Source organism: Mesoplodon mirus, assembly GCF_964341445.2.
Source record: "Mesoplodon mirus genome assembly, chromosome: 2".
Lineage (NCBI taxonomy): Eukaryota > Metazoa > Chordata > Mammalia > Artiodactyla > Ziphiidae > Mesoplodon > Mesoplodon mirus.
The window spans coordinates 1738373-1750858 of NC_138977.1; the positions used below are offsets into that span (position 1 = coordinate 1738373).

Here is a 12486-nt window from a genome sequence, read left to right on the forward strand (position 1 = left end):
TCTTGTTCCTTCATCTGGTACATAGCCCTCTGCCTTTTCACCTTGTCTATCTTTCTGTGAATGTGGTTTTTGTTCTACAGGCTGCAGAATTGTAGTTCTTCTTACTTCTGCTGTCTGTCCTCTCAGCTTGCTTCTTTTTAATGGCAACTTTCCATTGTACAGAAATTTTACTTTTTTTTTTTTTTTTTTTTTTGCGGTACGCAGGCCTCTCACTGTTGTGACCTCTCCCGTTGCAGAGCACAGGCTCCGGACACAGAGGCTCAGAGGCCATGCCTCACAGGCCCAGCTGCTCCATGGCATGTGGGATCTTCCCGGACTGGGGCACAAACCCGTGTCCCCTGCTTCAGCAGGCGGACTCGCAACCACTGCGCCACCAGGGAAGCCCATAAATTTTACATTTTAACGTAGACTAACTTATGAATCATTTCCTTTATGGTTTGGTCTTCTTGACTCTTGTTTAATATATCTTTACTATATTGAGATGACAAAGATATTCTTTTAAATTGTCTTCTTAAAGTTTTGCTTTTTAAACCATCTGTTTGTCTTGTTATGCTGTAACTTTTTTCACATGGATAAGCTAATTACAACCCAGTCCATCCTTTCGCTGCTGATTTGCCATTCTTCTCATAAAAATAGTTCCTGTCAATGCATGTGTCCATTTGGAGTCTTTCTGCTCTATCCCATGGGTCTATTTCTGTCTTCCTGTACAACATACCATATTTGTCTATCTAGTCTTGACTCCACCTTGTTTTTCAAGCACCTTTATGACATTATGTCATTTCTTCTCTTACATCATTACAATCACCTCGGGACTCTAGACCAGGAGAGGATGGGGGCAGCAGACTGGGGCTAACATGCTGAAGAAATTACAGCTAAACAACAGGACTAAAGTTCATCTTTTCCACATCGATGACGGAGTCAGCTGCCAACCATTCGATTTGGGAAACAAAGTTGAAAATTACATGGGCTGGACCCAGAAGACAAGAGTTCAGGTGATCTCCCAGGGGAAGGCCCAGGTCCTGGAGGAGCACAGCGGTGAAGGGGCTCTGCATTCTCCCACAGTGGAGTTTCCCTCCTTTGTCATCTGTGCAGGGGCCGATGGGACTCTACCAGGGAGCTGTCCCACCTGACTGAGGCTGCAGATAACTGAGGAGGAAGGGTCAGGGGGCTGGGCAGGCAGCAGAGGGTCAGTCTCTGAGCATGTGGACCATCACCTGAACTCTTGTCTTCTGATAAACCCTTCTGAGGGAGAGAACTGAGGAGAAAATGACCTCGCTCGTTCTCCCTCCTCTCTCATCTCCACTGCTCACTCTTAGACTCCCTACATCTTATCCTTCCTGTAGCCTGGTAACAGAGCTGCTGGGTCCAGCCCAGAGCACGGGAAGGGGGAGGGGGCACAGGACGTTTCACTAGCGATGGCGGCTGACGGAATGGTTACACCGCAGAGGGCCCCGAGACCCAGAGGGTCTCCTCAGTGGTGATGGTGACAATCATGTGCGTCCCTGCTCTGCAGGAGGCTCCCCGTGCTGGTACCGGGACTGCACTGCCTGGGGCTAGGCATCTGGGCAGCCTCTGCCCGCGGACTCGGAGACCCTCGGCAGCGTCTGTGTGCGCCGGAGGTATGGCCATGGGGGCGACGCTGGGGCTTGAGGCGCTCCCCCAGCATGAACAAGTACTGGGCATGGGGTGTGGGTGTGGGGGGACATTGGGCTGGGGTCCCAAGGCCTGCACAGATAGGTCTCCAGGGTCCCGCACCAGCACCCGGTGTGAACTGGCCAGGGATGGAGGGAGGGATGACCTTCTGGAAAATGCTGTCTCTTCGGCCCGCCCCACCCCACCCCAGGAGGCCGAGCTCCTCTCCATTTCCCTCTCTGCCTCTTTCCTTTTCTTCTCCCCTTCCTCCTCCCCTTCCCCTCTTTTCCTCCCTCCTCCTTCCCTCCATGTCTCCCACCCACTCTGTCTGTTCCAGCGTGAGCCTTCTGCTCAGCCCTATCCATTCTGCTCAGCCCTGTCCATTCCCTGCCCTCCGTGCTGGCTGCACCCCTCTCTCCTCCTTGCTCCCTGGCAGAACCGGGTGAAGGCCGAGGCACTAGAGGAGGACAGCTGAGGAATGATGGATGTACATCAGGCTCAACTCTATGGTTCTCACTCTGGAGGAAGCATCAGAGCCACTTGGAGGGCTGGTTAAAAAGTAGATGTAGATCAATTGCTGGGCTCTGCCCCCAGGGTCTCCAAGCCTCACCTCTGGGGTAGGGCCAGACCATTTGCAATCTAACCAGTTCCCAGGGGGTGCTACTGCTTGAGCTTTGAGAATCACTGGGCTATCACGTTCTTCCTCCTGCTGGTGGTGATTTCAAACCCAATCGTTCATTTATTTTTCATCCATAGGACAATTCTTAGGTCATGACCAGGTACTGGGAACTGGGGTGGGGGGGTGGGGAAGAATACGATTAGAGGTGGGCCTTTCCTCTCGGAGCTCACATCCTGGAAGGAAAGTAAAACTAGGACACAAATAACTCATTGAGGGGAGGAAGAAATTACTGAACCAAAACAGGTTCAAGTGACACTTTGTAGGGTTTCTAAGAAACAAGGGATTGTTCCTGGCAGCAGGGATGGGCAAGGCTGGTGGGGGGCATGGCATTTGAGCTGGTCCTTGGAGGATGGGTGAGATCTGACCTTGTGGCCATGAGGGGAATGGAAATTCTAAAAGGAGGGAACAGCAGTACCAAATTGCTTGGAGATGAAGAACAGTGTTGGGGGATGGAGACCCTGGGGAAAGGGGAGAGGGAGCAGTACTCACTGTGACCCTGGTAGAAATCCAGGGTTCATGAAGGCTTGTAGTGAAAGATAAGGGAGAGAGCTAGGCTGCTGCAGGCCTCATGTCCCGCACTATGCATTTGGGAGCTCGTCTCCAAAATGGAGAAGCTCTAAGGAAACTCCATGGCTTCCTTGCTGGTTTCAAACCCGGATCATCCAGAGAGAGTTATGGATGAAGACCTCTGCCCACCAGGAGGGGCAGAAGACTGGCAAGGGTCACTTTTGCTGCTGCCGTTTGCTCTCCCTTAAGGCTGACATCACTGTCTTGCTGTCGCCCTCAGGAGGCATGGTCCCTCTCTTAACTGGGAGGGACCCACAGCTTTCTCCTTAGCCCCAAAGACAGAGCTGTGTGGTCCAGGGACCAGAAGCCAAGGTGTCACCTGAGAGTTATTTAGAAGTGAGAGTCTGTGTCCCCATCCCAGACGTACTGAATTAAAATCTGCATTTTAACCAGACCCCTGGGTGACTGCACATCAAAGTTTGAGAAGTGCTGGTTTAAACCAGACTTTATAAGAGCTGGGGATAACTAAAGAAAAAGAGATAGGGTTACTGAGCACCCAGTAAAAATTTACTAACCCCCTTATATATTATATCACCCTCTCACTCTAAACCTCACCCTGTTTTATTTTCCTTCATCTCCATTGCCACCTGAAGTAGTCTATTTGTGTATTTGTTTCTCTAAGAGCCTCCATCCCAAGGTCCAAGAGAGCAGGCACTTCACCTGCTTTACTAGCTACTAGGTTTCCAGCACTGAAAATAGTCTGGCAAATGGCAGGACGTCAAGAAATATTCACTGAAAGAATGAATGAGTGGACGAATGAGCAAACACCCCATGACCTGGGACGCAGTCTGCGCAGCTCCCAGCCAACCTCTCTGTGGCAGAGGTCCGCCCCATTCCCCACCATCCTCCTCCCCACAGCTCAGCGGCACCCCTGGGGTCTGCTGAGCCAGCTAGCCTCACGTGCTTTTGAGATGCCTCAAAGTTGGGGTGCAAGGGAGCAGAGAGTGTGGATTCATGTGTTCCCTCTTCTGCTTGACTGAGATCTGCTTTGCAGGCTCTATCGTCCCCCGAGAAGGCCCACTTCTGCCTCACGGCCCTCCCGTCCTCTCTGTGCACAGGAATATTGTCCTCCTCCCTGTAACACGAATTCCTTATCGCTGGACACAGCGCTCCAAACCTAACACCCTTCCCTCCCACTCACGTGTGCCCTAGGGACATCAGTAGTTTGAGTTTACTGTTCTGCTTTTGCCACTCGTTTTAGCAAGATTCTTCTATCAGATGGATTGTCCTGAGGGAAGAGTTGAAAGGGAAAGGTAGCAGCTGGGGTGAGAAAGGATAAGAACAGACACCAGTGGGGGTTCAGTGATGAGGGTGGCCCAGCCCTGCCCTCCTGCAGATTCAGACATGGAAATAGTCATCAGTGACAGTGCAGTGCAGCAACAGTGTTCACGGGCCAAACCTGAAGGGCTTCCTGCAGGACGTGGGTCTAGGGCAACCCACAGGGAGGCTGGGCGTGCAGAAAAAGCATTCAGGAGATAGAAGGTTCTGCTCAGTTGGAGCAGAGGGTGTGCAGGGGCAGTGGATGGAGGTGAGGCCAGAAAGAGACACGAGGCCTCATGAGGGGCATTAACAAGGGTGGCCAGGGGGATGCTAATGTGATCAGGTGGCTTTGGATAAGATCACCTCACTGTTTGAAGAGGGGAAAGGCGAAGGCAAGGGCCCCGGGAGGAGGGGAGCGCCCTGGTGCCTGGTTCCATCTCCATCTCCTTCCCCCCCCCCCATCTAGAGTCAGGACCCCTCCCCCACCACCGGTTATGCTTTATCACACATTGTGTTTATTTTCTTCTAGGATTTACTCCATTAGGTAATTGTTTTGTTTATTTGTTTATTGTCCACGCTTTCTGTCGCACACAAGGCTCCATTCATGAGAACACAACCTCGTCTGTCTTATTCTCCATTGTATGCCAGCCCCACCCAGTGCCTGGCACACAGGAGGTGGTCAATAAATATTTGTTGAATGAATGAAAACAGGGATGGTACAGAGGCCATAGAGGTGGAAAGAAGTGGTTTGCGAGGTCTTTAGAGGTACTGTCAATGGGAGCATGACAGGCTGGAGGTGGAGGGTTAGATCAACAATGGTGCCCCAGGTTTCTGCTTTGAGCGATTGGGTAGATGGGACATGGGGCTATTGGGGGAGGTGGGGGGCGCTGAAATGGGAGCAGTTTGGGTGAAATTAGTGTATTCAGTTTGGGGCAGGTTGAGTTCGTGTGCCTGAGGGACATCCAGGTGGATTTGTGTAGGAGTCACTTCAGTAGAAGAATCCAGAACTCAAAAGTGAGATTTGGCTTAAAAGGAGAGGAGAGGTCGATTGGAATGATGATGCAGGGATGGGAAGAAAAGGGCTTAGCAACTGACAGACTAGGAGAAGGGGCAAGTAAACATGACTGCTTGATTTCTTTTAAGTGCCGTGTTCATGTAGAATATGTTCAAAAAAAAGAAGTAAATATCCCAAGATCCAGCACCACCCATGGGTCATGGTTACATTTTGGTAACTGTTCTGGATCTCTCTCTCTTCCGGATGTCTCTGTTCTTCATTCTATATAACTGCACATTTACACCGATAGGCTCATATTATACACAACTGTTTTTGGAGCATGCATTTTTTCTTAACCATACGTCATGGAAATATTTCTGTGTTGATAGATACGGCTCCGCCCCATCCTTTTAAAGAGCTACATGGATTTCTTTTGCAGAGAGATACCATAACTCATTAACTGATCCCCCCCACACTGACACATAGACTGTTGCCACTTTTGCAATATTATAAATAAAATTACATGAACACCTGTGGCATCCTTCCTTATCTCTTCATTTCCTGAGAGAATATTCCTAGAACATTCCACACTAGAATAGACAAACACTTACAATTTTGATATGGGTTACCAAATTTCTCTCCAGAGAAACTGTCTTAATGTACACCCACACGTGACATGCGTGAGAGGGCTATTTTCACCCTTTTCATTCTTTTCGATGAAAATTATACCTTGTTGTTACGGGAATTTTTTCTTTTTATTGTTAATTTTTATTAAAGTTTTGTACATCCCAAATTTAAAGACTCATACATAATTCTGTAAGACTTAAAACAAACAAAAAAAGCACCCCCACTTTCATTCACCTTTCCCCATTCCTGATTTCCACTCCCCAGAGGCAACAATTTTCAACCCTTCCACCCATTTTTTCTGGTATGTGTTCCATATTTTCAATAACACGATCATGCAGCATTTCTTGATTTTTAGTCACTGGTGTTATCTGATTGATTCCCTACTGTGGATGGTGAGAACTATACTCTCTCCCACCAGCCTGTCCACCCGACCCCCACTGCTTTCCTTTCTTCCATCCTCTCAGTTTAGTTACATCACACATCTTGTCTAAGTCTGCACTCACTGCCTATGTTAGTGACTCTAGTGAGTACTAGTCACTCCCAGGCGGGTCGCTACACATGCACTCTGTACTATTCTGCTTTCCCTTGAGTTTCATGTTCTGGTTTCCTTAGTTTTCTGTGTACCAGTCACCCATTCATCCCCAAACCCACTGCTGGAATTGTATGGATCTTCTCAACATGCCAGAACACACTGGCTGATCTCTCAGCTTCATCTTTTTCTTGGAGATGCACTTGGTGAAACCCCCCATGCCTGGTCCAGTCTAGGCTGGCCGCATCCCCAGTCTGAGGCCCAGACACCAGTCCTGGATCCCCCTCCACCGTCCTCCTGGGGCATCCCTTCACCTGGAGGGGACTCTCCTGGTTGCACCCCTCTTTCCTGGAAATCCAGTTTTTCTCTTTCTCAATTTACTCTGTTGTTTTAGTCGAGCCTCCTGAGACAGGACACATGGGAGATGAATGTTTTTGAAATGTTGCATGTCCATAAATATCTTAATTCTGCTTCCAGACTTGATTGGTAGTTTGTCTATAGAAGTAATTTTCCCTTGGAAGTTTGAACACTTTGTTCTGCTCTCTTTGTAACTTGTGGAGATGGTGTTCAGGGGTCAGTGTCATCCTGAGTTTTGATCCTTTACATTTGACCTGCATTTTCTCTCTGAATAGGCTCTTCCTTCTGAACCACAATTTTCAAATTTCCAACTGGTGTGACTTGACATGTCTCTTTTATCATTTATTGTGCTGGGCACCTGGTGAGTCCTTTCATTTGAAAACAGGTGTCTTTCAATCCTTGGGAATTTTCTTGTAGAATTTCTTTTAAATTTCTTACTCTCAGCTATCTTGTTCTCTTGTTCTGGAACTACTCTATTTTGGATTTGAGATTTCCTGGCCAGATTCTCTAATTTTCATATATTTTCTTTCTTGTTTTCCATATCCTTTGGTGGTTTTGGTTATTCTTTCTGAGGGAGTTTCATAATTTATCTTCAACTTTTCCATTAGATTTTTAATTTCTGTTCTCAAATTTTTCATTTCTAAGAGCTTTTGTTTGTTTCCATTTTTAAAGCCTGGGATCCTTGTCATCATTGCAGAACCCTTTCCTGACTCAAGGACTTGGTGATCTTTGGCCATCTGTTTATATTTAAGGGGAGACACTAAAACACTGTTCAGACGCTCCCGTAAGCAGAGCGAACTTGCTGACAGGCAGGCTGCGCTGGAAGGGGACCTACCTGGACATTTTCACGGGAAGAATAATGACGATCCATATCTGTAAGTTTTTTCTCTAGTCCTGGATGGTTTTACAAAGAGTCCTCTGGTCTTCCATGTGCTGCCTGGCAGCCAGCATCCCCAGCCAAGTGGCAGGCCCACATCTGATAGGCCCAGGGCAAGAGTACAAGTAAAGTCCCACATGCCACACGTCTAAAGATTATAAGCCAAGCTGCTCTGCCAGGCTTGCCTGCAGGGTCCACTCGGGACCTGTGCAGCCTGCTTGACCCAGAGCTTACAGGGGTCATGCCCTCCCCATCCACCCCGCTGCTTGCAAACCGGAGTGTATAAAGACCTGCTGGGGTTGGACATGCGTGTATCCATTTCCCAGAGCTGCCATAACAATAGGAATTTACTGGAGAGATAAATTGGGAGATTCGGATGACATACACACACTACTAGATATAAAATAGATAACTAATAAGGACCTACTGTATAGCACAGGGAACTCTACTCAGTACTCTGTAATGGCCTATATGGGAAAAGAATCTGAAAAAGAATAGATACATGTATATGTATGACTGAATCACCATGCTGTACACCTGAAACTAACACAACATTGTAAATCAACTGTACTCTGATAAAAATTATTTTAAAAATACAGAAAATAAAATAAATATTGACAGAAAAGGGAAAAAAAATTAGAAATTTACTCTTTCACAGTTCTGGAGGCCAGAAGTCCATAACCTGCATATAGGCAGGGCCATGATCCCTCCAAAGACCCTAGGGTGAATCCTTCTTTGCCTCTTCCAGCCTCGGGGGACTCCAAGTGTCTTTGGCTTATAACTGCTTATCTCCAGTCTCTGCCTCTGTCTTCACGTAGCCTCCTCCTGCATGTTTCTCCTCTGTGCTTATGTGTCTCTGGGTGTCAAATCTCCCTCTGACTTTCTCTTATACGGACACCAGCCGTTGGCTTTAAGGCCCACTGTAAATCCTGGATGATCCCATCCCAAGATCCGTAACTTGATCACATCTGCAAAGACTCTATTTCCAAATAAGATCACAGTCATGGATACCAGAGGTTAGGAATTGGCCATATCTTTGGGGTGGGGTGGCAGACGTGGAGGCACATAGTTCAACCAACTGCAGCATGGAAACCAGGGAGGAGGACTGGTCCCATCAGATGCCCCAAGGACCCGGGGTAGGAAGGGCCCCCCCGCACACCTTACTTCGTCACTTCTCAGACTTAGGATTTCCAGGCTGTTCCTAGCTCCTTCCAAACTAACCCCACCACAGTGGAGGGAGAGATGCAGTGCGGTTACAAGGGGGACCCCATCTGCTTAGACACCAGCTTCGGATGGCCTGGGCGGGTGGGCAAATAAAAAACTCTATGTCTGATTTCCCAGGGCTGGGGCTGTTCTTTATTTCCACCCTTCTCCCTCAACCCACCTGAGGGCCTCCACCCTACACCAGCCCTCTTCTGTCAATTTCTACTCAACCAGCAACAAAGCTTTCAAAATATTTTCTTAAGAGTTAGTTAGAAAAGCTAAAAAAAGTTTTTGTGTTTCCAGGTTTGAGATGCACAGGGCCTTGTAGAGCAAGGCAATGCCCGTGGGGCCTGATAGAGGATGGGGCTGGGATCCCTCCTCCAGACACAGGCTTTCAATGCCCCCAACCTCCCTCCGAGCTCCTGGGCCTCTGAGCCCCGTCCAATTGCCCTAGGGGTGGGGTGCAGGGGAGAAGGACACAAAGCCTCCCACCACTCTTAACTGAACCTTTTGTTTTCACCCAGCTGCACCCACACATCCAGAAGTGCTAGGACCCCTCCACCCCTCAGCCTTCCCAAGGGTCTTTAGCACAATCAGTCTTCTTTCACAAAGGCTTTTCCAAAGTTTTTACTAGTGAGTTGAAACAACTTTTCATAAATGAGCCATTTTCATTTGTATTTTATGAATTTCTTGTTCATGTGCCTTGCCCTTTGGAAATGTTTTGTCTCTTTTGGATTAAATTGTAAAAGCTCTTTTTCTCTTCAGGTTATTCACTTCTTGCCTTCACATATGTTGTATCTTCTCCAGTTTAATTTGTCTTTCAAATATAGGTGATCTAACGTATTTGATTTTTATGTCCTCAAAATTCATCAATTTTTTTACTTTACAATTTCTGGGCTCCACGTCATACTTAGAAATGCCTTCTTCACTGCGTGATTATTAAAATATTTACCCATGTTTACTTCTAGCCCTTTTAAGATTTTCCTTTTTACATTTAAATATTTGATCCTTCTGAAGCTGGGTATGGATCCAGCTTTACATTTTTCCCAAATGACTAGCTAATGGTCTCAGAACCATTTATTGAACAATCCATTTCTTTCTCACTGATTTCTCACTGCTTATCATATGTAGTTGGGTCTGTTCCTGGCCTCTGTGTTCTGTTCACTCATCTGTCTTCTTTTTCCTGGGCCAGTAATGCTTTCAATTAATTTCTATGGCTGTATTATAGATTTCAGTGGCTGATAGGCCAAGTCTTTACTCTTCTTCTGAATTTTCCTGGCTATCCTTATGTTTATCTTTCAGATAAGCATAAGTCTTAGCGTCATTTCAATTTCCAAAATAAATTCTCTTAAGATCCCAGTTGCGCTTACATACCAGAAAGAAATTGTCGAAAAGTAGATTCCACCCTAGAAAAAAATATTGTACTATAGGGAACAATTACTAGGAAAGAGATGTCTCTAAGCGTATCATTATCATTTCCATCATCATCATAGTTTGCTTTTTCCCTAGGAAATAAGAATATTGTTTCAATATCACCTGATCTAAGGAAGTCCTTAACTGTATCCAATATTTAGCAGAAATCTTTCCAGCTATAATTTCCACTCCCTAAGCTTTCCTGGTCTTCTGTAGAATAATTTATCATACTTCTTTTAAAATGACTTGAGAAACAGACTAAAAGATATAGAAAACAAACTAGTGGTTACCCAAGTGGAAAGGGAGGTGGGAGGGCAAATTAGGGGTGTGGGATTAAGAGATACAAACTACTCTGTATAAAATAGATAAGCAACAAGGTTATACTGTATAGCACAGAGAATTATAGCATTATCTTGTAATAACTTTTAATGGAGTATAATCTATAAAATACTGAATCACTATGCTGTACACCTGAAACTAATATAATATGGTAAATCAACTATACTTCAATGAAAAAAAAAGGGCTTAGAATCTGATAGATAGTTACACATTTATGCCCAGGGCTATATTGCTTGTAAAAGTCAAAGGGAATTTATCTTCTCACCAAAAAACCCAGTTCCCTGTTTTAACGTTATCTGAACAAAAAGCACTGTGAATCCAAAGATCTTGAATAGCAAAAGGAAAAGGACCCAGGGAGTCTTTGGTTACAACTTTTACTGAGATAACTGGCCCTTGGATGAAGCACCTTCTTACAAAACTCTCATCTATTGTCTTATTTATACTCACAGTACTCCAGTGAAGTAGACAAGAGCAGCTTTTATGTCAATCTCCAGTCTCTAAGACGGAAATGGAGACAAACACAGGTTGGTGATGTGCCCTGGGTCACCCAAAGCCCCAGTCAGCTCGATGTTTAGTGCTGGGTGGTGCTGGGTGGCTGCATGGCTCAGGGCTCCAAGCCCATCCAGTGTTTTCTCCCCCAAAGCAGATGTCAGACGAGTGGGCCCTATCAAGACAAAGGAGGGGACTTGGGTACTGCTCTTCCCTGAGGGCTGCCACTAAGGTTTTGCTCCTGGAAAGCAGCCTTGAGCCCAGGTGCTGTGACCTCCATTTGGATATCAGGGACCACCTGGTGGGACCACCAGTGGGCAGAGAGCCCAGGAGAAGCTGCCAGCATCCCCTGCTTCCTCACCCACTTCCTCTCCTGGCATCATCCAGCCAGCCCTCGCGTTGTGCAGATACAGCCCAAGCCTCTGCTTAGCTGTATCGCCTGGAGCTTTCATCTCTCTTATAGGGGAACCCCTCCAGCCTCTGACCAAGGCATAGGTGTTTTATGGAACCAGTTGACCTCAAGTCAGAGAAAGCCTAGCCTGAAATATGGATGGCGCTGTTTCTTTCCATCTGTCAGAATTGCTTATGCCATTTGAAGAAAACAAAGGGAAAAAAAGCTGGTAATGTCAGATTTGTGTAACAGATGCTTTATTTGCCTTCTCTTCTTTGCCACCGTTAGGGATTTTTAGCTTTTGATGCTCCTGGACTAGAGATTAAGCAGCCTGTGTTCTCCATGAAGGTTATACGATGATGTCTTTTCGAAGATTGGCCTTAAAGGCTTCAAATGACCCAATGTAGTGGATTAGCAGTGACCAACGGAAGGCAGGCAGCATGTGGGAACACTCTGTAGATCAGCCTAAAGCACTTCCTGGGGATGGTCTCTATGCTCTCCCGCTCAGTGTGCAAGGGCAAGGCCACATTGCCCCCCATCCCTGGGGTCAGGGTTTAAATTAAATTAACAGGAGGACACAAAAATGCTGCAAACAAGTAGCTGGTCAGCTCTGACTCTAAAACCTTGAACTTGGAGATGATATTTACTCATTGGCATCATTAAAGACACCAGCAAAACAGATGTTTTTTAGAGGTTCTCCAACTCACAGATCGTATATCAGAAGCCAGGGTAACATTGCCCATTAGGCGGCCACTCCCTACAACCCTGACTGAATTGCCAAACAAAACCACAGGAATGGGGCCTCATCTGGTTCTCTGACCTTAGACAGAAGAATCAAGTATTTATTAATAGTGACCTGATTACTGTTTTGTTTAGGGTGTGTATGTGTATGTGTGTTTTTGTTCCATAAGCAAATATTTTATTAGCACTTTCATCCTAAACTATTCCAGTACTAAGAAACATCACTCTTTTTCATGGTTTGGGTTTCTCATGTAATGCTGTAAAATACAAGCTAAGAAAACAAGAAAAATTTGAGAAGGGCCCTTTTTATGTTTTTCAGATCTCTCACACAAAGCTTTCTGCAGATGATGAGTGGAAGTAAGTGATTTGTATTTTTTTATAGCTGATA

At 46.2% G+C, this 12486-nt stretch overlaps 1 protein-coding gene across 1 annotated transcript in view; it reads left to right on the forward strand.

The window, feature by feature from the left end:
- Positions 1 to 1621: 1621 nt before the first annotated feature.
- RNF175 (ring finger protein 175) overlaps positions 1622 to 12486 on the forward strand; it is a gene marked incomplete at its 5' end in the record, with an annotated part of 78409 nt that continues 67544 nt past the window's right edge. The window contains 2 exon segments of the mRNA XM_082633904.1: positions 1622 to 1672; positions 12418 to 12455. Coding sequence (XP_082490030.1) covers positions 1622 to 1672; positions 12418 to 12455 — 89 coding nt within the window.